Below are 27,212 nucleotides of genomic sequence, written 5' to 3'. Positions count from 1 at the left end.
GTGTCCTCCGCCTGGGTACCTAAGCACCCAACAGAGGGCCCCTGAGGCCATGTGGTGCCAGAGTCTTCACCATGGCCAACACAGCCCATCCATTCAAAACAGACTCCTCCTGCACTCCTCACCGCAGAGGCTACCTGGACCCCCAAAGGCAAAAAAGGTTCTAGGGAGTCAATCCTTCTTGCCCTTCCAGACTCAATCCATGGCCTCCTCATGTCCTCCAAGAGCCCTGTGTGAAAACCCTTATTATGGCCAGTCCACCCTGATTCCATGGTGGGAGAGACTGACTCAGCACCCAACCCACAGCCATCCGAGTGCTGCCCTTGGGTCAGTGGGGACTGGGACACCCTCTTGGCCAGGTGCTACAGCTGCATGCTCAGGAGAACCTGTGATTGTGCCAACACCCCTAGGGCTAGAAGAACACAGAGCTGCCCCAGGGTGAAAGCCTCTTAGGGTGAAGGGAAGGGAGGGGTGTGAAGAGGTGGCCAGCATGGAACTCCACTCTCCCGCATCAGTGGATTTGGGGGCACTGGGAGCTGTTCGGCATGTTTCTTCTATAAAAAGGAATGTGACAACTTCAGCTAATGTGGGTCTGGGTGTGTGTGAATATGTGTGTGTGTGTGTGTGTGTGAGAGAGAGAGAAAGAGAGAGAGAAATGGGACACATGGCATCTCTGGTCCCTCAACCTGAAATATCTCCAATTCCACCACACATTTCCAAAACCCCCTCAAGCTGGTTACATCCCCTGCATGCACAGAATGTGACATGGCCAGCAAGAGGAGTGCTGTGTGGCCACCAGGGCCTGGAAACTTCACAGGCCCACTCAACGTAAGTTGACCACGCATCCATTTCCCTAGGACAGTCCAGGCTCACACCCATCATCCTGGTGTAACTTTTACAGAGTCTCTTCTCACTCTCACAAAGTCCTGTCTTGGAATGATAAGTTATATCCCCTGTTTTCTCCAGCCCAGGACCCAGTGGACTGACACAAACTTGGGGTGGGGGAATGACATGGGAGGGGACAGAGAGAAGGAGAGTGAGAGTCAGAAACAGAAGAAGAGATGGAATGCTGGGAGACAGAGTTGATGAAACGCGCTTTAATGCTTCGCAATCAGAAACCACTGCTGAAAACTAGAATATCTGAGGGAGGAGAAATCCTTAAAAAAAAAAAAAAAAAAAATGAACTTCTCAAGACAATCCATGTCCAGCTCATCCCAAGGGCATGACTCCATGAGGGCTGATGAGTGATGACCTGCAGCCACAGTGCACCATGCGTTCATCCCTCATGCAGCCATTAATCCATCTGCTCCTTCAATAGACACTGCTGGGAAGTTACCCAGTCCCAGGTCCCATGGAAGAACTGGAGGGTGAGACGGGGCTCTGGGTACTTTCTAAAAGCCATTATCCCTGTGTCAGCCCAGGCCTCTGTCCTAAATGCCAGCCACTTACTAGACATCTCCTCTATGTGGAAGTGTCCAGAAACCTTCGGTTCACCATGTTCAAAAAAAATATCATCTCAACCAGCTCACTGCCCAAAGCTGCTCCCCCACCAACTTCCCAAAGGGCACCAGCTCAAAGAAAACTCTGAGCTTTTCTAGATTCTTTTCTCTCCTCCAGTGGCTGTCTCAAACCCTCATCCCAGGTCCCTGGGCCAGCTCCTCCTTAACTTTGTTCCCATCTTTTATTTTCTCCATTGCCTCCACCCAGACTTACTCCAGCAGGGCTTTGCACCAGGCCTATGTCTTTGTCCGGGCTTCCAGAACATCTTCCTGGGGGCAGCTGGGCCCTCCTCCATGCTACCAGATAACAAAAAAATATTCTATCTCTCCCCTGCTTAGAATCCATCAGTAGGTGACCAGAAGTTTCAGGACAGATTTCAGACTCCATTGCTTAGCACCAGCTCCTCTGACTGTACATGCGTAGAAACTACTTATCTCTCCAGCCCTTCCTTCCACATTGTCACATGAAACACTTACTTCTGCCACATGGCATGTTTGTCAGCTGCAGGTTTTACCCATGATGCTTACATATGCTAGGGTTCCCTCTGCCTTCTTGAGCTTCTCTTAGTCCTTCCGCATGTAGCCTGAGGCTCCCCTGCACCTCCTAGTGGCTATGCAGCCCTCTGCACCCCCAAGACATAAGGCAACACACATATAGCCTGCCATAGTCCTCCCGGGACTCTCACCCTCACTGTGCAGCCACCACCTGAGACCTTCCTGTCTCCCCTGTAGACTGAAGGAGATTGTCCTACTTCTCTCTTCTTGACCCCCGGCACCTAGCTTATGGCCTCATGTTCATTTATTCATTCATTCATTCAACACATATGCAAGTATCCACTTTGTCCCTGGTACTGTGCTAAGTGCTGGGCTACAGAAGTGAAAAGGAAGACCCTACCTGCCCAGAGCTTACATTTTAGAAAGAAACCCATACAAAATAGACAAATCAATATATCATATAGCATCAACTAGTGCAGAGAATTATAAAGAAAACTGAAGCCAAGCAAAGAGAAGAGAATGGTGGCTGGAGTCGAGAGGGGATTGTACTTTAAATAGGCCCTCTATGATGCAGTGGTGTCACTGAAGCAGGGATTTGAAGGAAAAGAGGGGCAAGGCTTGCAGCTTTCCGGCAAAGAGCATTCCAATGACAGAAAACAGCAAATACAAAGATCCTGAGGCAGGACCGTCCCTGAGGACATGGGCTCTGCACAGAAGAGCAGGGTATCTTGATGCCAGCAGAGAAGTCCGGAAACCTGGGACAAACCACATGTGACCTCCCAAGTGACAGGGGCTGCAGGCCTCATTCTGAGTGTCAGAGGTATGCACTGAAGGGGTCTGAGTGGGGGTGGAACAGGATCTAATCCAGGCTGTGCAGAGGCAAGCCGTAGTTCCTTTGACGACTGTATCCTGTGGCCCTCACTCTTGTGACACCTGCCCACTCATCCAGAAGAGGAGAGAGTGTAAGGAGGGGGCCATGTACATTCTAGTCACCTAGAAAGCATGCCAGAATGCAGAGAAGGCTGGGGATGACAGGCAAGGGAGTGGCATGGCCAAGACAGGAGAGAACACGATACCCCTCCCTGACTGTGTGGGCAGTGACCTTACCTTGGGGCTCTCTTCTTTAGCGGGATGGTGTCTAAACAGAGAAAGCCGGGCATTAGGAAGGGGGTCCTGTGACAAGAGGTGCAGAGCGTTCCCTAGAACTTTCACCTCCCTCTCCTGGGTCCTCTCATTCATGATGCCCTCGAGAGATCCGGGGCCTGGCTGCCATGTAATGAAGAGGCTGTTTCCTCCCCTTATTTGTGGGGATACACAAGGATAAGCAAACTCAAGGATAAGCAAACTCCCATGGCCTATTAAGCCCCTCGGGGGATGCACACGCCAGCATCTTGGGAAACCTCCTCCTCTCCCGGCCCAGACCAGCCCCTTCTGCTTATCTTCATGGACCATAATCACATCTTCCAGAAAGACAGCGAGGCTCTGTTCTCCCCAGAAGCACCCCCTGGAAAACTGCACCATCATTGCATTGAGCCATCTAATACAACAGAGGATGAGTTTGGGAGTGATACCCTGAGAGAAGGGATGCAAATCAACACTGCATTTTGGGTGCCAAGGAGGCGGAGGACTGTGCCATGGTGCACATCAGCCAGCTCAGTTTCTATCTGAGGGGCTACTCAGTACTGTTTTGAGAAGGACTTTCCCAATTTATGGGGAAAAAAATGCATCTTGACCCACACAGTCAACAGAACCTCCCACCATCCACCCACACTTACGACCAACGTCACTGCCTCCTGGGACTGGGTTTGTTTGATCTCATCATTTGGATGAGAGAACAGAAATTTCTGTGTGAAGCCAGTTTTAGTTCCTCTCCCACCTTTCTCCAGGAAATGTGATTCTCAGGACTGCCAAGAGCAATGGAAAGGAAAGGTACAGAGGGAAAGAGTCACAGAAAGACAGAGAGATGGAAAGAGAGACAGAAAAAGGAACACAAATAGAGAGAGAGAGAGAGAGAGAGAGAGAGAGAGAGAGACAGAAGAAAGAGAAACAGAGGCAAAGACATAGTAAGAGAGATAGAAACATGGAGAGGTCACCGCCTTCCTTTATAGCCCGTTGGGCTCTGCGCTTGTGGGTTCGTTCTTGCTATAGCCAGCATCACAGAGTGGCCCTCGGTGCCTGGCTGGGTCGGGAAGAGCCAGGCCTGAGCACTGCATCCCTCACCATTGAGGCCTCCAGGTGTGCTTTTCAGGTCAGAAGAGTCGTTGTCAAATAAGTGCCTCCTGATCATGCAGATCTTCAGGGCCAGGAAGCTGGCAGATACGACAATGCCCACAGCAGTCCCGATGAGGGCATACTTGAAATCTGAAACTCAGGAAGGAATTGAACACCGGGTTTCAGTCACCTGCAGCTCCCTCTACATTCCAGATGAGGTCCAAAGCACGCATGTGGCCTAACACGCCACCTCCCACTGGCTGAGGTCTGCCTCACCGTCCACTCTCCCAGGAGTCACTTTGCTCCCAGCCTCTACCTGCACCCCATTCCCTCCTTCAGAAGCACCATCCCTGGTTCCTTCAGCTGTGGAAATTGTTCCCACCTTTCAACGCTCCCTGAAGCTCACCTGGCTACCTGCCCCAAATGGTGAGTTGCTCATTTCTCTGGCCACCTGAGCCTCCTAGCCCTTTCTCACCGATCCCTTCGTTAATTCATCCACTCATCTATTGGGTGTGTGTTAATTGCCTGCTCTGTGGTGGGCAATGCAGGAGAATGGATAAGGCCTATCTGGCCTTTGAGGAGCCTGCAGTCAGCTGGGGAGGACAGAGAAGGAGCTCATGATGGGAGAGGCTGGGTTGGCTTGGAATCATGGGCATCCAGAGCCTTCTCAGAGGGCGAGGCATGCAGACTGAGCCTGGCCAGCATATGAGACCCTTAAGGGGCAGAGAGGCTGGAAGCTCGCAGGTGGAGGGAGGCACCGATGAGGGCTGTGAGCCTGGCAGAGCGTGCTGTCAGGGCCCATGGCTACAGGATAGGGCTCTGTGGGTGCCGGAGTCACGCATCTCTGGCCCTGAGGTATCATGCCTCCTGTGTGGATGAGCTTTAATGCAAGGCCTTGCCCCCAAAATAAAGCTGTCAGCCACTCGACAGCCCAGGAAGGGCCTGGAGGTGAGGGTGCCCCTTTTCCTATGCTGACAGCAGGGAACCAATTCCAGCACTGTGACCCTCTGCTTGTGTGTTGTGGGAGCCTCCTTCCTGCCCCTGACCCTATGCACAGAATAACATGGGCAGCCACCTACCGATTTCAGTCCCAGGGGGCTTGCCTGTTGCCAGCACTTGAGCTCCTCCTACATCTGCAAAGAAAGAAACCCCAGAGCCTGGTTAGAACAGAGCTGGCTGTGGCCCTAGCCACCCAGTCTCAGAGGCCTGGGAAAGCTTGCCTCAGGTACCCCAGGAGCACAGAGGTGGGCTTCCAGTTGCCATGGAGCATCTTGGAGCCTTGCTGAGACATCAGAGCTCCCTCAAAACTCAGACCAGGAACGTATCTCCACCCAATGCAGTTCAGTCAGCTGTTCAGCAGTTTCCAAGACCTGCACTCTGACCCAAACTTGCTCCACAGGTTCCCCTGTGGCTCCCAAGGCCCTCCTTAATCCAGCAGGGCTTTGGTGCTTCTAGTTCCCCACACAGCTGGGGCATCTCCTGCCTTGGAGCCACACACTCTGCCTGGCCCCATCTTCTTTCCCTCCTTCTTTACCTGGTGTTGGCTCCATACCACTTCCTCCCTGACTCCCCAGACCCGAGTGAGCTGACCCCAGTGTGCTCCACAGCTGTGGTGCTTGCCTGCCATAACTGACCATGTCGATATGTAGCAACATTTACATGGCACTAGTGTGCACCAGGTACCATCCTAAAAGCTTCTCACATATTAACACATCAATGCGTCTTCTGGCTGGTCTCGCCCTGGACTGCATGGTGCAGTGTCCAGCATTTGATGCAGTGCTTGGCCCACAGGAGGCATTAATAGACGTTGGTGAAAGGAAGGAAAGAAGGAAGGAAGGAAGGAAGGAAGGAAGGAAGGAAGGAAGGAAGGAAGGAAGGAAGGAAGGAAGGAAGGAGGAAGGAAGGAAGGAAGGAAGGAAGGAAGGAAGGAAGGAAGGAAGGAAGGAAGGAAGGAAGGAAGGAAGGAAGGAAGGAGGGAAAGGAAAGGAAAGGAAGGGAAAAAAAGGAAGGAAAGAAGGAAAGAGAGCATGCTGTAAGGGTCCCTCACTCTTCTATCCAAGTCTTGAAACCTTAAGACAGGAGACACTGCTCACAAACAGGGCTGTAGAAGAGCGATCCAGACATGAGGTCCTTGGAGAGAAATGTGCACATTTATTGGCCACTTATTTTGAGACAGATATTTAATACTTACAGCAACAACTCTGTGAGATAAGTACTGTTATTATTGCCATTCACAAAATGAGGAATGGGAGGCATCGTGGTCTTGCTAATGTACCCAAGTGCCAAGAGAAGTGGGAAACGGCAGGTCTGCACTGAGAGCCCAGGAAGGCCTGCAGATGCGAACATGAATCCAAGGAACTAACAGATACAACACCACCAAAACCATCAAGCCCCAGGGCTGCAAGGACTTGGGCCAGGGACGGGCAAATGGTGAGATCCAAGCCTGAGCCTCACTTTCAAACTTCCAGGAAAAAGCAGGAGAGAGTGCTACCACTCCTGTTCCTCACAAAGGGAAGCAGGTGACTTCACTGGAAAAGAACAGATGGTATGATGGAGGAAGCATCATAGCAAAGACATCCTCCACCCAACCCTGTCTGCTGACCACATTCAGTGATGCCCAGAGTGGCATGGTAGGTTGGAGTTCTGCAGGGGACAGCTTTGTTCTGTGTGTGTTTGGTGGAGAGATGGATTGTCCTACTAGAGTTCAGAATTTTTCTGGCAGCCTAACTTTGTAGACTGATAAAGCTTCCCCAAGTTTTTTCTAAAGCAAAATTTCCCAGCTTTGTTCTAATCACAGATATTTTTGGAAATTCAATGACCTCTTCTCTCTTTCCCACAGATCACAAGCCCCATGTGAGCACATCTGCTCACACACACAGACACCACCGCACACAATATGACCCTGATTTTGTCTGTTCTCTGAAGCCCCAATCATCTTCATTCCATTGTCTTATCATTTCTTTAAAGCAATCCTGCTGCTCCAGCTAGGTTGAACGTCATTCTGGACATGGAGCAAAGGCTTATATTCAGCGGAAGGCAGTGGGTGGGAGCACATTTCCAGATTAATGCTCCCAACTCAGAGCTGTGTGTGCTACTATCCTCACCCTTTCCTGGGACAGGACCCTTTCTGACACCTCTGATCTCTCTCTGCCTTTACTGGGCAGAAGGCAGGAGGGCAGGGCCTCAGTAGGTAGGGCCAGGCCCCTGAGCCGCAGCCTCACCCCACACCCTCCCCCTGCCATGCTAGCATGTTGTTTGATTCCCCCTCCAGTCCTCCCTTGGTAGGCATTGCTCTCACCTGCAGCATTGGCATGGAAAATTCATGCTAGCCTGAGATGAAATCCAAGCAGAGAGGAAGGAAGGACACAGGTTAGAAAGGGTGAGAAATACAGAGAGGTACACACCGAGATGCTCAAGAGACACACTCAGGCTGTGCTTGAGTTACTCAGACCATCAATGGGAGGGAAGAGAAAGGAAGAAGAGAAAACCTTAACGTCAAAAGGCCCCAATCCTGGCCTTGGTCTCCCCAGCAGCATCACAGTTTCCATTCTCGCCAGGCTGTCCTGCATCCTTCCTCATTGGCTTCACTCCCCAAATGAGTTGCTCTGAAACCTCGGCTCCTTCTGCCCCTTTCTGTGGCTGGGACCCCTGGCTGAGCCTCAGCTCAGCCCCCAACAGAGGCCAGTCCCTTAGACACCATCCTCTATGTCCCATCCTGTGTCCCCTCCAAGCTGTGAGGCTTCCCCTAATCCCTGACCCTAAAGAGGCTCTCCTCCTGGGGTCTGACTTTGGGACTGAGTGAATTCCCACTGCCACCCCAACTCCACCACTACCTTGAGTCACTTGCAGGGAGACCAACGTGGGCGGAGAACCCAGTTGTGCATTCAAAACAGCCAAGGGCCCAGCCCTTCCTGCGAGCCAGCCCCTCGGCCACTCGGCGGCAGCCTTTCCCCTCCTCAGGGATGGAAATCCCTCCATGCAGCCCTCCTGTGCTTGGAACCGTGACTCCACACACTCATGAGCCCGTGGGTGAGGGTTCATGCTCAGGACAGCAGCCTGGCCAGCCTTACCCCTGCTTCCTGCTAGGGTCATGAGCTGGGGAGGGCCCCCTGGGCAGTAGACCCCCTGCAAGCCTCCAGCACTGGCTGATGTCACCTGGCTCTGCAAAGTAGCTGGAGGATGGCTGGCCCTAGCAGGCCTGCTTGGACATCACAGCCAGAGGTCTCTGGAGTGTCTTGGCTGCATTTAGATCCATGGGACACCCCAGGAGGAAGCCCACAAGTACCAGCAGGAGCTGCACTGCACTTTCTCTGCAGGAATTCTCCAGTATCTCATGCAAGAAGGAGGGGGAAGCTTGGCACCCACAGGAGAGTCATAGGGGGCTGAGGTGGGGCTGTGTGGGGCAGGACCCCTTCCAACCTGTAGATTTGCTGAGGCCATAATAGGCACAGTTCTGGCCAAATCTGGATTGACTGCCTCTGACTGCTACCACCAACTGCACGAGTCTGGCTGGCTGCTTCCCTTGAACTGTCCACACTGTGTAGGGTCAGAGAGCCAGAACACAGCCCTTGCTGCTGCCTAAAGCAGAGAGCAGAAGGCAGAGGGCTACCTCCAGAGGGCTTGCTGAGATGCAGCGGCTTTCCATAGCCTCCACCTGTGTAGCTTCTATGTGTGGTCAGATCAGCCACTGACCATAGGAGCTTTTCCTAATTTGCACAAGGCCACTCTAAGGGCTCTAGATTCTAGAGTTTCTGCTTTCCCCCTGGTGCCCCATTTGGACCTGGTACTCTGTGCCTCCCTGACAAAATAGTGGGCTCCAGCCCCCTTACAGCTGCTATTCCCATCTCAGGCCTGCATCACACAGATTGCTCTGTAAGTGGCTCTCCCAACAGCAAGAAGCCCTCTGCAAGAGTGGAAGGCCCTCTGTCTTATGGACCCCCAGAAACATGGGAGGGCAGCCACCCCAGTTCCTGGGGAGGAAGATGGCAGGGCTGCTCTACACAAGCTGAGATGAGCTATTTTGGAGAGTGCTGAAGGCACAGCCTAGCTTTGCCCCATCTCACTTGGAATCTGACCTGCTGAGAGCCCATCCGCAGCATCCAGGCCTCTCTGAGCTGTCCACCTGTTGGGTCCACCCTCGCTGGGGGACTGGCACTCTTTGCCACCCTTATTTGGTCAGAATTGGGTTGTGGGATTCCCAGTTGTGGGCCAGTAGGCGTGCGTGCACTCGGATGTTGTTCTATAAGTATTTGAACTAAAAATAGGGAGAGGCTGCCCTAAGTGTTTGTCAATGATGCCTGGCCATAGTCATCTTGGGACTTAAATGTTGCCGAATGGCTCCTAACTTTAGAGCTCATGAATTCCAACATTCTCAGCTAGAGGCAGTGGCTTCAAATGTCTAGGACAGGCTTCCTTAGTCTCTTAACAGGGCTCACACATGTAAATAAAGAGCCTGCAGTGTGTTCCATGGGGCCCCAGGGCCTAAGAGAAATCAAAGAGCAACCAAAGACCTAAGTCTCCCATGAAGGAGCACACAGAGTGACCAGGGAGACAAGATTTACACTGAAGAAAAGATTAGAGTGTCACAGGCAAAGCTCAGCGCCTTCCCCAAGCCTCAGTCTCACAAGCTGGAGGAAGTGGGAACAGAGTGCAGGGTGGACACTGGTGCATGGCCTGCCTTCCTCCCCTGACTAGCACCTCGGTTTTCCTCTGAGCAACCAGAGGCCCCCCAGCCAGAACTCCAGCCAACCCTATTCACTGGGGAAAGGGCTTGCTCCACCTTCGAGCCTCTCTGTGGGGATCTGAAACTTCACTATGATCCCATGATGGGTAGGAGGGAAGGATATTTGGAACCAGGAGATCTGAGTCCCCATTCTGCCACCCATTGCTCAGCCGGTGGCCTTGGACCAGACACAACATGGCTCCCAGCTCAGTGGCCCCATTGCACACAGAGCATGGCTGGACAAGTCCTCGGAAGGAGTGTGTGCACAGTGAGGTGCAAGCAACAGCTGTCCTTCCACAAACAAGCACGCCACCACCTGAGATGGGCATCTGCCACTTTCTTAGGGGCCATAGTCAAAGTGGGGAGCCAAGCACACTGGGAGGCACTCCACATGACTCCCATAGGACTGGCTCCGGGGGAATATGTGAACCCTGCCTGACCAATTAGCATATTTCTTCTTCCTGTCAACTGTGATTGGTCGACAGGTGGTGCAGATGATCCAATTCAAACCAGTGACACCCAACTCAGGGCCTCAGGGGAAACTGAGAAGCCAGAATGTCTTCTGGAGCTGAGAGCTATGGGGCCGAGAGAGGCCTGAGTTTGCCCACTGCAGGGAGCCTGCAGACTGAAGTCCCTGCTGAAGAAGGTTGAGCCCAGACCAAGTCCTAAACACACTTTGAAGCCTCTGAATCCAGCTGTGCCTGAAGCACTTCTCCCTGGACTTTTGAGTCACCTCAGTAAGGAAATTGCTTCTTTTTCTTACTCTTATCTGAGCTCAGTAATTGTCATCTGCAATCAGAGGAATCTTAATGTCTTTGGTGATGGTTCCTGAGAGGGCATCACTGGAGATTGGGAGATGTGAGCAGAGAAGGCTGGCTGTGAAGGCGGAGCTACGCCACACAGTCCCACACAAGCCGGCCTGGGATCTGCGAGTCATGCAACATGCATGGCTCCAGGCCTCTGCACAGGCTGCTGCTCTCTTTGCTGCCATGCCTTTCCCTCATCCCTGTAGAAAGTGCTTATATATCCTTCAAAGCCACTCCTCTGAAAGTCCCCCTTGCTCTCATCGGTCCAGGATCACCCCTTCCATGCATCAAACCTCTCCCCTGCACTGTTGGCCCCAGTCTGCAGCTTGCTCTATGGCATGAAGGCCACAAAAAACCCAGGGGAAGCTGTTTCTCCCAAGAGCAAGATGATGCGTGAGAGCTAGACTCTTCTCCTGGGGGGATGCCGGGAGAGGTGGATGGGAGAAGTCTGAACTGAGTATTAAACCAAAAGTGGCTTGAAGAGATAAGATCTAGTTAAGTACTGAGTGGTACGGAGCTTAGGATCCAAGTACAGTTCAGCCACAGAGAGACAACGGGGGTGATAGCATTTCCTCCGTTGCTCTGAGACCATGTACACTGTGGTGGTTCCATCTTTCAGCCCGCTGTGAGCCTTGGAGGCCTGGCTGGCACACCATGGCACCCAAGAGGCTCAGAAAAGAAATCGGATGTGTGGAGTCAAGGGAAACAGCCCAGCTATGCTTCACACAGCAGATTGATCCTGGGCTTCCCTTTTTTCATCTGAAGATGGGGATGCAGGACCCTGACATATAGAAGACTCGCCAGAGACAACTCCTGCCTTTCTGCTCATTTATCCTGTGCCACCCTGCAATGTCAGTGGACCCTGGGGTCAGACTGAAACACAAGGTATACTTTTTTTAATTTAGCTCTCTTGGGTGGTGTGGGTGCTGGCGGGCCCTGCCCCTGCCTCAGGGCTCACAAATGGGTCTGCTTCTCAGGCACTCCATGGGGCTGTTTGAAAGTGGAAATGAAGCACACCTAACCCAAGTGCAGTAGCACCTGTTCAGCCCTCTCTCAAGCAAAATGCAGAGGCATAGGTGTATGGGCCTTGGCTACACAGTCCTCCTACTTCCAGCATCGCCTGGCTCCTGCTAGAGTCTAGAGCCTTCTAGATCAAGACTTGCAGAAATCTCAGAGTTGCCATCTCAAACCCCAGAACCACCTGAGATTTCTCTTCCTCAATCACCCTCCAGTCTTATCAGAGCATGACTCTAAACAAGACGTCGGCCGACCCCTCCCATGCCTGTTTGTGGTCCTTGCTTTCTGTGAAAGGAACTAGGCTTGAGCAGAACCCAAACCTACCTGGCAGAGCTGTACAAAAGGGACACACAGGAAAAAGGAGTGCAAAGCAGTGGCGGGGGGAGGGGGAGGCGAGGGGGACTCTGGGAGCTTTTAGACAACTCCTTGATTTCCATGGACTGCTCCCCCATCCACAGAAAGACAAGAAGCCTGGAGTCAGAGCAGACCACTTGCTTGGCAACTCCAGCTCAGGACCCCTAAGCCCCTGATGCTAAGGTTTCTGGAAGACAGGCAGTGATTGAGGAATTCCACACATGGCAGTCCCTGCTAATGCATGAAAGTACAGCGATTAGCCAGCCAGGTGGGCCAAGGCAGGCACCTAACCCAGCCTAGGGGTGTCACAGAAGCTCCCCTGGAGATATCATTATTTAAATTAAAAACAAAAGGACCAGTTAGAGCTAATAAAGTCTCAGTGAGGTGGTAGCAGGGACTGGAATGGAAAGTACCCAGACAGGGAATGTGACCAGGCAGAGGACAAGGTACAAGCAAAGGTCAGGTGATTCAAGAAGGTACAGAGGGCTTGAGAGCTAAAACAAAGAAGCTGAGCAGGGTCAGAACAGCTGGGGATACTGGCGTAAGATGGGGCTGGCACTGTGGACAGATAAGGGTTTCAGACAAGCAGAGGGGAGAGTCCCGTGGCCACTCTGCTCCCAGAGGTGGGAGTGCTTGGCCACTCATATCTTGCCTGCCACAATGCCTCTGTGCCTTTTCTCCTCGACGCACACCACCCTGGGCAGAAACTAGAAGCAGGAGGCCACGGAGGGCCACACAGAAGCCACCCCAGGCTGAGATGCACTAGGGAGTTTGCCTCTAGCATCCAGAAATAGCATCATAATTAAGAGGGAAACAATAACAGTGGGTGACCAGGAGGTATCAAAACTGGTGCCCACTTTGTTTTTCTTGAGCAATCTTTGCTAATTAATTCTTAAAGATTCACACAGTGGGATTAAAACACTCAGCTTACAGAAGACAAACTGATCAATAACTTTTCAGGCTAATGGAGGGGTGGAGGTGGGGAGCTGGCCTGGGCCTTAACCAGGGCTAGGAGTTCCTCCAACGGGTTAGGGCCCCCTGGGTGTCCCGGGTCCATTCTGACCAGGGGTGGTGACACATGTGAGCACTGAGCCACACCTGGGAAGGGGCTGCTGAAGCCTTGAGGAAGACAGGAGTTTCTGGAACAAGGAGGAACTTGAGGCTGTCATGATTGGGTGGACAGTGGTATTCAGGGAGGGCCAGATCAGAGGCCCCACAGCCGGACACCTAAGTGACCCTATTCACTGGGGAAAGGGCTTGCCCCACCTTTGAGCCTCTCTGTGGGGATCTGAAACCTCATCATGATGCCCATGGTGGGTGGGAGGGAAGGGTATTTGAAACCAAGATATCTGAGTTCCCATTCTGCCACCCATTGCTCGGCCAGTGGCCTTGGACCAGACACAACACAGCTCCCAGCTCAGTGGCCCCATTGCACACAGAGCATGGCTGGACAAGTCCCTGGAAGGAGTGTGTGCACAGAGTGAGGTGCAGGCGGCAGCTGCCCTTCCACAAACAAGCACGCCACCACCTAAGACCGGCGTCTGCCACTTTCCTAGGGGCCGTGAGTGAAACAGGGAGCCAAGCACACCGAGAGGCACTCTGGGAAGGTGCTCGGGTCAGAAAGGAGGTGGTGCTCCCCAGCAAGGGCACAGGTCTCTGCTGTTATGAGAAGTGGCCAAGCCAAGGCCTCCCAAAGCCTGTACAATCCCAGCGAAGAGGGGCCTGGCCACTTGATGTTGGTGCTTCAGACAAGGACAGGCCTGTTTGCAGGATCAATTCTCAGGGCATGCCTTGCACAGAGAGCAGGGGAGGCTGGAAGCCGTGCAGAATAACTAATTAATGATGGTAAAGTATTGTGGAAGAGGAAAGCGTTGCATAACCGCTAAGTGGTGGGGTTATTATTATTCATGCAATATTCATACTGTGCTCTTCAGCCTCTGGGAAACATTGCTCTGGAGTCTTGAGGGACCTGACCGAGGGAAGTGCGTGTCCAGGGAGCAGAGCTGTGGGATGACAGCTGTCCTGGACCACAGGGAGGGGGCCATGATGCTGCAGAGGAAACGGCAGCACACAGCCGAAACCGGAGCCCCTTAGTAAACCCATCGGCCTCCACTTACCAGGACAGGCCATTTGTGAGCCCTGCGGGGCACCAGCATCCATGCTAGGAATCTCCACTCTAGTTAGTTTTTTAGGCAATTCCTGACATTTGCAGAGCCTAGAGCATGCCACATGTCTAAAGATTTAAGTTATAAATCAAGCCCCATGCATGGTCCAGCCAAAATCCCCCTGACCCAAGGGCCCTGCAGTCCACTCTTCAAGGGTCCCTTCCAGAGGGGGAGGTGCAGCCCTGCTGCCTGCCCCCAGGGGAAGTAGGGTCAGATGGGTAGAGCAGAAGGAAGCCAGGCCTGGCCTGGGCCACCTGGAACCACAGACCCTCCAGGACCAAGGATGGGGTCTGAGTCATCAGACTCACCAGCAAGTTCCCTTACCCAAGCCCTGGCTTTTCTCCTGGAGCTCTGGGCAATGCTCAGTCCCCAAAGGAAACCACCAGGTGGAGGGAGGAAGTGCTGTTATCTGGGAATCTGGTCTTTTGGAAATTGAAATAAAAGCAGTTCCTCCCTCCCTCTCTAGTTCCCAGGGTAGCCACAGGCTGTGGTTTCCCCTACTCGGGTTCTCACTTTCAGCTGCACTGAACCGTTGCACACACACATCCCTCTCTCTTTGCCTGAGTGCTGACCTGGTTCCTAAACTCTCAAAACATTTCCTGACAAGATAAAAAAGAAAAAAATTTCTTTGCATTTGCATATATGTGTGTATGTGGGGTCCTAGAGCCAGTGTCAGGACAAGGGCCTCTCTTGGGGACAGTGGTCTCTTTTCATGGGAAAGCCACAGGAACTGGCATGACCTCTTCAGACTCGCATGCCTGAGCCTGAGTTACTGGGTCTGAGAAAGAGTCTCACAGCAGCATGGAGGGTGAACAGTCATTACAAACTGACCAAGGTGTCTTAATGTGTCACACGTGACTCAACAATCAGGGCTCATCTGCAGTGTGGGAGGGTCTCTGTTCTTTAGGACTCTAGGGTTAGCTCAGGGAGCCCTGCCTGGGTCTGCTCAGCTACTCAGGGCTGTTGCTACACAGCCCTGGCCTGGCCTGTCCAACACTGTCTGCCGGTGGGGCTAAGCATGGGCTGGCCAGGAACTGGGATGGACACCATTGTACTCAGCCACACACTTTGACCTCAGGCCACACACTGCTTGCCTCGGGGAAGTACTGTGAGAGATGGGTGCGCTGGGGCCTCAGAAGCCAACATGACCCTGCTGGCATGGCCTGGGACAAATCCAGCCAGCCTCCCCTCTCCTGGACTATCCATTTGCCTTCTCCTAGTAAGTCTCCCTGCCTCCAGCCCATCTGGGGCACTGCAGCCAGGCACTCTTCCTGTAAGGCTGTTTAAAATCCTGAAGAATGAGGCCCAATGTCCTCCCAGGGCTCATCAAGCCCTCCTCTTTTGCTGGCCCATGTCACCTCTTGTTCTCCCCTCTTGCATAACCCCAGCATTCCGTGCTGCCCTTGCCCGGGGCCTCAGCAGAGGCTGTCCTCTCTTCTCAGGAAGCCACACCACCTGTCCCTTTCTTGCAGATAGGCTCCCGGAGGCTGACGTTTCACTTCGGGCAATAATTGACTCAAACAAGTGCTAATTACTGAGCAGGTTCTAGAGTGATGGCCCAGCAAGACCAGATCTCTCTCCTGACGGTGGTGATAGTACAGAGGGGAGTGGGAGTATCTCTATGGCCCTGGAGGGGAACAACCTCATCCCATGCAAAAGAGAGGACATGCGAGGAGGCCGGACAGTAACCTGATGGATGTTCCCTGAGACCAGGGAGCAGGCACAACAGGGGATGGCTTGTGACAGGGCTGGGAGGCCAGTGACACAGTAAACACTTGAGTATGTGCTGGCAGCAATGGGAAGCTGCTGAAGGATTTCACTTAGGCAGAGATGTAAGCAGTTAGCATTCAACAAGACTCTTCCTCCAGGAAGCCTTCCTGAATACTCCACTTTGGATCAAGAGCTTCCCCTTTTTCTTCTGTGCATCCTTCATCTCAGTATTTAACACATTGCATTGCAACTGTCCCCCCATAGACTGTCAGCTCCTCAGGTTGGAGCCTGACTTACTTATCTTCATGTGCCAGTAGACTTTGGTGAAAATCAATACTTGCTTAATCAAAGAGAAGGCTCTGGGTGTCCATGAGTCCCAGTCCTCCAAAACAGCCTGTGGGTCCAACTCCAGGTCCTTCACCTCTTGTCCTGAAGAGTGACTTCTTGATTACATGGTCAGAGAGTTTGCAAAGGTGGGAGCAGAACTTGGCTGCAGCTGGGGTTCAGGCAGGAGTTCCCTGGCTGACCATCTGCTTCCCTCAGACAAGCAGGGGAGAGTGAGCCCAGTCCATCTCACTAAGAACCATTATCCAGTTATTTCATGGAATCAAATTTAATAAAGGGAGCAGTTCAAGCAATTGTTGGTGGATAAATGAGGGTCTAGGTGTGACAACAATGCTTATAGTGACTTTAAAGAGGAAGTGGAGATGTTTAATTTGGGAGCTAGCAAAAAGGTCTACTGAGTATGTGACTTTGCAGCCGCCCAGCTGTGGCCCTCATCAGAGGATCAGAGACTCCCCAGCAGGCACTCTGCCTACATCCCTACTCTTCCTTCACCCCATGGGGAAGACCCCTTCAGGGGCCTCTAGAATCAAGACTGTGTGTCTGAGAGAGGTTTGACAGCCCAGGGCCCCTCCTCAAAGAGCATTACTCCAAATCACCTATCCCCCAGAACTCATTTCAGACTTACTTTTCTAGAAAGATGCAATAGGTTTACTTTTCCCTATTCCTCTAAGTATAGCTAAAACCCCTGAATATTATATTAAAAAACAAATATAAAAAGACCCCCAAAAATGGAGAGAAGAAGGCCAACTGGCTAGGGACCTTCCGAGCCCAGGAATAACAGGGCAGTGAATTTCTGAGTTTTCTTTTTGCCTCAGATGTCCCAGATGGGAACGGGAGATGCTGGCAACCCTGTAATGCCACTGGGCACAGACACAGAAGCCCCAAGAAAAGCCGAACCCCCCAGGCCAACACATACTCAGCCAAATACTGAGAAAGGCTCAGCCTAGGAAGACAAGACTTTTAGGCGATAACCACTCCACAACGGTCAAACAGCACAGAAAAAATTGTGCCCTCACCCCAAGCCCCACCCTCATCAACAGAGGCCAAGTGGAGACCTGGACTTCCACGCTCACTGGTCAGTTATAAGGAGCCCCCACTTCCCAACGAGGGTGGTGTCAGAGGGTCACATGGGGAAGAGAGGCTTTCATGCCCAGTGAATGAAAAAGTCCCCGCCCCCAGGGGTGTCAGTGGAGACCCTGTGGGATCCTGCACTTCCACCCACTCCTGGCAGTGACAAGGCACCTCTAGGCACCTTGTGCCGGCTAGGAAAGAGTCAGGACATCCTCCACTGCCCAGCCACCACAAGGCTACCCCCACCCCACAGTGTCAGCAAGGGACACATGGAGAGCAGTGATGAGCCTGGGCACTCCCAGCCAGGTGCTATCTGCGAGGGCCAAAGGGGAGGCCCACACAAGCCCAAGGCTGACGTTCCACTTAGGGCAATAATTGACTCAAACGAGTGTCAATTACTGAGCAGGTTCTAGAGCGATGGCCTAGAACCTAGCCTGCACCCCACCCCACAGTAACACAGAGCCCTTCTCCCACCAGGTGTCAATGGCGGCCAGAGACGATGTCAAGCTCCAACCCTCTAGCAATTATGAGGAAATGCCCCTTTTCTCCTGACAGAATGGTATCTGAGGAGGCCTGTTAAAATTGAAGATTTCAATAAGTTTCAGAGTTTCATAACATCAAATCCAAAATGTTCAGGTTTCAGTGGAAAATTATTTGTCAAAGCAAGAATGAGGACAATCTCTATTTGAATGAGAAAAAGAAATCAACAGATGCTATCACCTAGATGACACAGATTTAGAGTCATCTGACAGAGATGTCAAAGTAGCCATAAAAATGCTTCCATGATGAATTGTGAAAACTTCCTCAACTTCACAAAGAATATCTGCAAAAGCACCTACAGCTAAAATCAAACTTCATGGTGAGACACAAAATACTTTTCTACTAAGATCAGGAACAAAGTAAGGATATCTGCCGTCGCCACACCTGTTCAACCTAGTACTAAGGTTCTTGTCGGCCTAGTAAGACAAGGAGAGGAAATAAAGGCATACCATTCAGGAAGGAAAAAATAAGACCAACCCTATTTGCAGAGAACATGACAGCCAACATAGAAAATCTCGAGGGATCTGAAAAGTAACTCTCTTTAGAATATGTGAGTTCAGCAAGGTGGTTGGGTATAGTAAGATTAACATACGCAAATCAATGATGTCTCCATATGCTCACAATTGTACACTGAAAGAAATACTTTTATATAACACAGCTTACGATCACTCAAAAATTATGCAGGTGTGAGTCTAATAATACAACATTGAAGAAAAAAAAATCCAAAAGGATCTTAATAAATGGAGGCACGTACCGAGTTCATGGAAAAATACAATATCATAAAGATGTCAAATCTCCCCAGATTGATCTATAGGTTTAATGTAATTCTCATCAAAAGCCCAGGAAGACTGTTTTTGTAGATGTACAAAAGATTATTTTAAAATTCACATGGAAAGATAATGGAAAGAGAATTGCGAAAAATTTTTTTTGAAAAGGAAGAATAAAGTAGAAGGAATCACTCTACTCCCTTGAGACTTAATGTATTTACAGAAATCAAAACTGTGTGGGATTGGCAGAAGGACAGACACATCAATGGAAAAGAAAAGAGAACCCCAAATTAGCCCCACCCAAGTATGACCAACTGATTTTTGACAAAGGAGCAAAGTATGTTCAATAGAGAAAGGATCATTTTTTCAACCAATAGTGCTGGACCAATTAGATATCCATAGGTTAAAAAATTACGTTGATTAAATTCATACTTTATACAAAAAAGAGCTCAAAATGGATCATATATTTCAATATAAAACGTAAAACTATGTAAATTTTAGGGGGAAATCTTGAGAACTTAGGGTTTGGTGCAAACTTCTCAGACATGCTATCAAAAGCACAATCCATGAAAAAAAAAGATTAGTAAGTTAGGCAATTAGAATTAAACATTTTTGTTCTGTAAAAGACCCTGTTAAGAGAGTGAAAAGACAAACTATAGACTAAGAAAATATTTGCAGGCCACGTATTGACAAATGACTCATATCTAGAGTATATAAAGAACTCCTAAAATTCAACAGTAAAAGAAAAAAGTAAGCAATTCATTTAGAAAATGGGCAGAAGTCATTAGGGGAATTCTTGCCCTATCAGGAAATGTCTCTTGCCTACCTGAGGTTTCAGCCTTTTCCTTGACCTTCTGCTGACTTGTAAGAGACCCTGGTGTATTCGTTTTTTGTTACATTTGTAGAGATTTGTTTTGCGCAAAATAAAATGAACATACCAAAGATTCTTCCTCACTAAAATTCACACACGACATGATTCTGAATCATTGTCTTGGCAGGACCTTGGAACAGGGGAAAAGCTGTCAGGAAAGATTTTTACAAAGATCTCAGGGATTCAGACCCAAGGAATAAAGTGATGAATTTGACTTGTAAGATAAAAACGAATTTAATTCTCTTTACCCGGGCCTCTTCCATCTTTTCATTATAAATTAAGGGGGGAAAAAAAAGACTTTGCTCCCTTCAATAACTCTGGCTCCTTCAGTGAAGAATGTTTTAGGCCCTGGAATGTAATTAAAGTGATATTGTATTTCTCTTATTATCATGATTATAATAATACATAGATTTCAGCAGATGCTTGCCAACAGAATTAAAACGGAGATAGATGGCTGACATTTTAGATGGAATTAGAGTTCACAGGAATATTTTATACGACAGCTTTTTTAAAAGGAAAATGCAGACCTCTAATAAAATGCCTAGAAATTTCACCAGATATTTTCGATAGCTAGTCTTAGATCAATATTTTAGCAAAATTTAAAAATATTGATTGGTTGATATTTAAGTAGCAATTTATTTAGAATTGTGACAACCATAATCCAAAACCTAGTTTTAAGTTTTTTTAATCATGATAGCAAAAATACATCAGCCTTCCTCAGGCATCCCGTGCCTCCAAGTGTGGACACCTGAGTAGGGCAGCGTTAGCCATGCAGTCTTCTGGAAGGGAATGGATAATCTGAATCGAATCACCAGGGGCTATCAGGCAAACCCCACGATGAAGAATGTTCTGTGGGGACAATAGTGGGGTTCGAAAGCTGTGCGCTTCAAAAATATCTTTATCATGAAAGACAAACAAAGACTGGGGGCTGTACCAGATTAAGGAAGGCTAATGTGACACAGTCGGTCACCCCTGCCATACCCCTCCTAGATTGGGTCCTGGCCTGGAGGCAAAACCAAGGCCATAAGGGACATTATCGGATCCATTGAAAATATTAGAATATGATAAATAGATTCTATAAAAGTATTTTGTCAACAGTAAATCTCCTAAAGTTGATTATTCTACTGTGGTATATAAGAGAGTATCTCTATTCTTAAGAAATAAACACTGATGTATTTAAGGGTTACAAGAAACCCCATGGTATACACAATTTACCTCAATTGTTTCAGGAAACAAATCGTGTGTGTGTGTGTGTGTGTGCATGCGTGTGTGTGTGTGGAGAGAGAGAAAGAGAAAGAGGCAATATATTATCAAGCAAATAAGATAAATTATTTAAAATAGGCAGTCATATGGGTGTTCTTTGTACTATTTTTATTCTTATACGTTTCTTGAAAGTTTGAATTATTTTGAAACAAAAAAATTTTTTAAAGTTAAAAAGTCACTTCAGTTTTTTCAATGTCCTTTTTATTCTTGACTAAGAGTCAGTTTGGCATTAGAGCTAAAAATTCTGCTTTGGAGCATTGAAATGCCTCAGTTTGAATCCCAGCTGGGCCACTCACCTGCTACTTTAACCTATCGGTGCCTCAGTTTCCTTGTCTGGAAAAATGGACATGACTACAATAAAAGTATCTGCCTTGGGGCTGAGAAATGAACAGGGTCCACATGGGAGTACTGAGAGCAGCCCTGGCCCATGGTTGGCTCTCAGGAAGTGAAATTTTACCACACTTTCAAGGAAGGAGTGTTACATGTAAGAGGAAGTGAATTGAAGGCCAAAATGATTCTAGCAACAACAGTGACAAGCAGTAGATATTTCACCTGCAAGCTATCAAGATTAGTCAGTTATAGCAAATAAAACAGTGTGGCATGATTCAAAGAGAGACAGATGCAAAAAGTGGCACAGAAGATGAAGCCCATTAATGGTTCAGACATATTAAACGGGTACAGAATAGACATAGATTATGTTTGCAATATAGAATCATTGCAAAGCAAAGAAAAGAAAGATTATTACATAGGTGATGTTGCAACAACTGATGTCCCATATGGAAAACATTAAAATTAGATCCTTTCTTTAGGCCATAAATAAAAATAAATTCCAAATAAATTAAAGACCTAATCATAAGAAATGCAACCATTTTAAAGTAAAAATAATTTTTTAAATGTTTCTTAACACAGAAAAACCAAACACACAAAAAGGAAAAGACCAATACATTTGATTACATCACGTTGAAAGACTTCTCACGGCAAAGGATGCCGCAAAGATAAAAGATAAGCAACATACTGAGAGAAGATATTTGCAACACATGAAACATACAAATAATTAATATCCAGAATACTATATAAAAGACCAATAATTAAATACAACTTGGAAGAAGGGTATATAAAATGAGATATCTACAGAAAAGGAGAATGGGCTGTCTGATAATGTAGAGAAAGTAGTTATTCTCAGTAGTAATGAGGAACACACAAACTAAAATAAAAACTTTGAGATAAAATTTTATACCTCTCTGATATGTCAAGAATTGAGAAGTTGGGCAGTATCAAGTATTACTGAGTATGTAAGGAAACAGATATGCCCACAAGCCCGTGTTGGAGAGCAATTTGGCAATATCTGATAAAAGGAGAATTGACGCGACATTTCCTTTGCCAGGGGTGTCTGCTATAAAAACAGCTGCAGGTGGGTTCCAGGAGGCAGGGCGAGAGGGCTCATCAAAGCGTCAGCCATCAGGCTGCAAGTTAGAGACAACCTAAATTCTGACAGTATGGGAATGGATAAATAAACAGATAAATGACAGTGTTTCTGCGGAAACTTGTGGAGTATTTGGGATGAATGCATTTGACCCATATTATCAGAATGGGTAGATAATGCAACTTATTAACTATGCTATGGCGGATTCCTGCAAAGGTTTTAACAGCTGCAAAGCAACCCAGGAAGGAAGCATAGCCAAGCCTGGGGTGCCTCTCCCTTCTGGGGAGCGAGAAAAACAGGAGGAGGAAGAGAGTCAAACTCCATCTCTTATGTTCTATTTCTCTGATGGATACATTGATTTAGCTACTTACCTTTAAATATGTATCTAGAAAAAAACTTAACATTTGGTAATTCAGGGTGTTGGCTCCATAAATGTCTGTTACATTAATCTACGTGTTTGAAAAATATTTAAAGAATACTCAAACACTGTTTCTTTAAAAACTTTCTACCTACTCTGTGTGTGGGAAAGAGTGGCCTGGCTTCTCCTCCCAGGGTCCCCCGGTCATACTTGGGATCCTGGATATCATAGAGGGACTAGACAGAGAGTGCCCCCATGCCCCCCAAGGCCCCTGAGGCACAGTCCTCATACACCTTGGGTGACTGGCCTGGTCACCCACCTTCAAAGACCCCCATCTGCCGGCAGATTGCACTAAACAGTGCTCTAGGCCCCTTTCTCCGTGAATAAAGGGGAAGCCCAACGTTTTCTTCATTTGCTTTCAACAGGCTGTCATGTTTGCTTTTTGTTCACAAACATTTACTTACTGGAATTAACAACATGTACAATCATTATGAAAAATGCCAATACAGAGAAACTAAGATGCTATATAACTCTTTTTCCTAAGAATAGTAAAGGATAGCCGGGCGCGGTGGCTCACGCCTGTAATCCCAGCACTTTTGGAGGCCGAGGTATGCGGATCCCCTGAGGTCAAGAGTTCGAGACCAGCCTGACCAACGTGGAGAAACCCCATCTCTACTAAAAATACAAAATTAGCCGGGTGTGGAGGTGCATGCCTGTAATCCCAGCTACTAGGGAGGCTGAGGCAGGAGAATCACTTGAAATTCCATCAGAAGAAGAAGGAGAAGGAGAAGGAGAAGGAGAAGGAGAAGGAGAAGGAGAAGGAGAGGAGGAGGAGGAGGAGGAGGAGGAGGAGAAGGAGGAAGATAGGATACTAGGAACCATTTGCTTTATTTCTTTCCAGTCAGTTTTTGGATAGATAACTAAACACATGCAAATTATTACTACGGAACTCTAACCTGTAACTATCCCTTCATCACTTCTGTTTCATCCATGTCAGGTCATAGAAAGGCATGTCTTTCAACTAAATATATTGGGTATTGTTGGAAATACTGAAGCATAATTAACTTAGTCAAATTCCTACTGATAGTCACTTGTTTCTGGTTTTCACCACGGTTTCAGCAGTGTTGAATAATATCCTGTGAAATATTTCTGGAGGCTTTTACTCTATTATTTCATTAGGTTATATTCCTGGAGGTGGAATTTCTGGGTGAAAGGCTATGAACATCTTACATTTTGCTTACATTGACACCCAGATTTTGCCAAATTGCCCTCTGGAGAGAGTGAATAAATGAGTTCCCTCATATCCAATAGTGAGTACTCACCACGCTTCATATCCCATGCTAAGTGTTTTAAATGTGGTAATAGTTTTCATTTTCCCAATAGTCCAATGACGTGTCCCCATCCTACAGATGAGAAAACTGAACACAAAGAGGATGAATTCTTTGTCCAAGTTTTCCAGGCTGGTAAACAACAGAACAGGGATGAACATTCAGGGAGTCTAGCACTGGATACCCGCTCCTAACCACTGTATACCTCCACCAATAGTATATGAAAGCACAAACGTGCTGTGATGCCTTGGCCCAGTGATTAAAACCTTACCTATAAAATGCAGGTAACTGTGGCACCTATTGCACAGAGTTGCCGTGGGGACCAAATGAGCTCATGCAACATCTTTAGCAGAGCACCCAGCACATTGACACACTAAAAAATGCAAGGTGTTAGTTCTATTATTATTTGTGAGACTGGATATTTTTAAGTTTTATTGTCTGTAATTCTTCAATGAATTTCCGATTTATATAATTTGCACATTTTTCACTGGATTTCTTAAATTTAACTTCCTTTTCTTCTACCAGGGCAGACTAGTTTGTTTATCTAGATAGGTCAAAAGCAGAAATAAGAGTTACAACTTCTGTTACCTTCCACCACATCTCCAGGCAGGCACACTGCGTCTAACCACCGTGCACACTCTTAATTGCTTTGTGCTGGTTCCTGCCATCACCTCACAGTCACTGCCAAGGGCCCGTTTCCATGTGTAAAATGATGGATGTTGTGACTGTCTGTCTGTCTGACATGCTGACTCCCAGAGGCCAAAGTCTTTGCTATCCCCTGCTTAGTGCAGACTTTAGATGGAAACCTGCCCACAGCACTAACTTTGCCCACATTCAGGATACAACCTATTGCTCTGGAGACACAAGATTTAATCTGGAGGCAGACTGCTTCCCATCGAGTCTTGGCCCAGTGCAAGTTCTGGGAAGGAACATCTTTGTATATATGAGGGACATGTGCTGCCTTTTTAGGAAACAACAGTTAATGTCAGAGGGGATTTTGTAAAGCCACGTGTCTCTCTCCAACTCTGTCTGTCTCCATCTATGCATATTTCCAGCCATCTCTCTACATCTCTGTCTCTCTCTCTCTCTCTCTCTCTCTCTCTCTGTCTGAGTTTCTTCCTCTCTGTCTACTTCTCCGACTTTATATTTCTCTCTCTTCATTTGGCCCTAATTTTCTTTTATCTTTGCCTCTCTCCTTTCTTCTTTCAATGAATGCATTAAATATAATTTTTAAAAACAAAGATACCTCTGAGTAGCAAAGAGTCTGCTTCACTGCATGAGAATTCTGGTTCAACGTTAACTGTATAACAGCATCTATAGGCCTACATGTTCTCATTCTATGTCAGTATTTTGATTTGACTTAATTAAATTTAACTTAATTATCTCACAATCCCAAAAAGTAAACATGATTATCTCCTATCTCATTGGTTCAGAAAGTTAGAGAGTTTTGGAAGCTTATTCTAGTTTATTAGCAACAGAGCCACAGTTTACACCCAGATGTTTCTAGATCCCAAGCCTGAAGCTCCTTCTGCCATGACCCTTCCTATTGTCCTTTAGCCCAGAAGCATTTGTAAGTTGCAGCTGTAATGAGACAAACAAGATCATTGCTCACTACCAGATCAAAGTGAGAAACGTCATCTGTGTAAAGGGACAGAGTTATGCTTTAGGAATCAAGCCTCAGTGGGCTAAGTCTCTCCCAGTTTCCTGCCTACTGAGGCTCCCCCAGTCCAGAGATCCCCACAATCCCCACTTACCCAGGAGGAAGAGGATCCTCAGCATGCTGACCCCCAAGTTCATGTTGGCGCTCTGCTCTGCTCCTGGCTCCTGGCTCCTGGCAATGCAGGCACAATGAGCCATGTGACCCAAGGCTCCGGGGACAGGACAAGGCCCACGTGACTGATGGGGAAGGAAACCGCCGCCACAGCCAGGAGGCTGTTCAGTTGCTCTCAGCCTCTCTGAAGACAGGGCTGAAGGAAGCCCCTGTCATCCTGGCCTCCACCAGAAGCTGGCTGTGATTAGGCCCCCTGCACATGCTGGGGTATTATACCTAGCGTTCTCTCCTGTAATCCTCCACACAGAGTGTGGGAAAAAAGCACGGTAAGGTGCGGTTTCTTGCCCAACGACCCATGCTAGTAAGTCTCAGAGAGGAATGTGGGCAAAGCCGGTCTGCCCTATAGTCCAGCCCTTGCAGTAGCCTCTGCCTTGGAGCAGGAACAGGAAATGCCCCTCCAGCCAATAGTCCAGCTTGGTCACTGTTTTTGTGCCATAGGCGCTTCTGAGTCTAGGAATGCCTATCACTCTCTTCTCAGAATAAGATTTTTAAATCCCCAAACTAAAATAGATAAGGATCATAACAGAAATTAGTAGTATTAACACATAGTTATCAAAATATTTTGTTAAATTTGCGATGTAGAAATTTACATGCTTCTTTATCCACACAGTAAATAGCAAGCTCTGGCAGCAGATGAAACAGCTACCACCATCTCGACATGGTGATAAATGGAATCGATATTGAGAGATACCTGTAACAGCTGGAATGTGGATGGAAAGACCTGTGATTCCTACCAGGAATAAATTTACTGGGTGGTAATATTGCTGTTGTTTGTTCGCCACACTACTATTAGAAGAAGATGCTAAATGTTCCTTAGAGGTTAGAGAACAGAGATGTAATTTTTTCCCATCCAAGTACAGGCCCCACATCCAGGTCCCTAGCCTGGAGGAACCTTGGTAGTCACACAGGCTCAGCCAGCAGACAGAGGGCCACATGCTCCTGTACTCCTTTATACCTGCACATCATCACAATGCTTAGCTGTTCAGCCACCAACTCAAATGCGCAGGAAATGTCACTTTTTAAAATGCAAATCAACTTAATGACAAATCTTGAGTCCCCCACCCAACTGAGCTGGCAGAAATTGAGCTCTTTTCATTCTTGGGCTCCCTTAGTCAAATCCCTGACAGTAGCAGCCAACACCATGAGCACTTGCCACTGTGTCCAATGCCATCCTAGCATATGACCTGTCTGAGTCCACACAGCAGTAAATGTGAGAGCTGGACTTGAAACCCAGGTCTTTGGCTGGCATCCTATGCCCCTCAGGCTGCATGTGCCCTCCGTGCACAGGCACACCCCCTGCCGAGGTCCAGCCAGAGGCAGTCTGATTGCCCTGGTGCCACAAATGCCCCCGAGTCCTTCTGCATGGCTGCTGTGGTTCCTTCTGAGTTTCACATAAATAATGGACATAAGTGGAGAAGGCTGGTCATGAGAGAAGCAAT

At 48.4% G+C, this 27,212-nt stretch overlaps 1 protein-coding gene across 11 annotated transcripts in view; it reads right to left on the bottom strand.

Annotated features, from left to right (window-relative positions):
• TMEM273 (transmembrane protein 273) overlaps positions 1-25,861 on the bottom strand; it is a 35,044-nt gene extending 9,183 nt beyond the window's left edge. Inside the window, exons 1-4 of one of the 11 annotated variants that reach the window (XM_030941268.1) lie at positions 25,697-25,859; positions 5,282-5,335; positions 4,212-4,358; positions 3,099-3,129 (exon numbers count right to left, since the gene is read on the bottom strand). In XM_030941268.1, coding sequence (XP_030797128.1) covers positions 3,099-3,129; positions 4,212-4,358; positions 5,282-5,335; positions 25,697-25,799 — 335 coding nt within the window. In that variant the 5' untranslated portion in view covers positions 25,800-25,859. Of the gene's footprint in view, positions 1-3,098; positions 3,130-3,987; positions 4,359-5,281; positions 5,336-25,696 lie in introns of those variants that run through there. The other 10 variants (XM_030941267.1, XM_030941270.1, XM_030941269.1 and 7 more) reach the window with 10 other exon arrangements.
• Between the last annotated feature and the right edge of the window lie 1,351 nt (positions 25,862-27,212).

Source organism: Rhinopithecus roxellana, chromosome 11 (assembly GCF_007565055.1).
Source record: "Rhinopithecus roxellana isolate Shanxi Qingling chromosome 11, ASM756505v1, whole genome shotgun sequence".
NCBI lineage: Eukaryota > Metazoa > Chordata > Mammalia > Primates > Cercopithecidae > Rhinopithecus > Rhinopithecus roxellana.
This window is presented reverse-complemented; position numbering and strand designations above follow the sequence as displayed.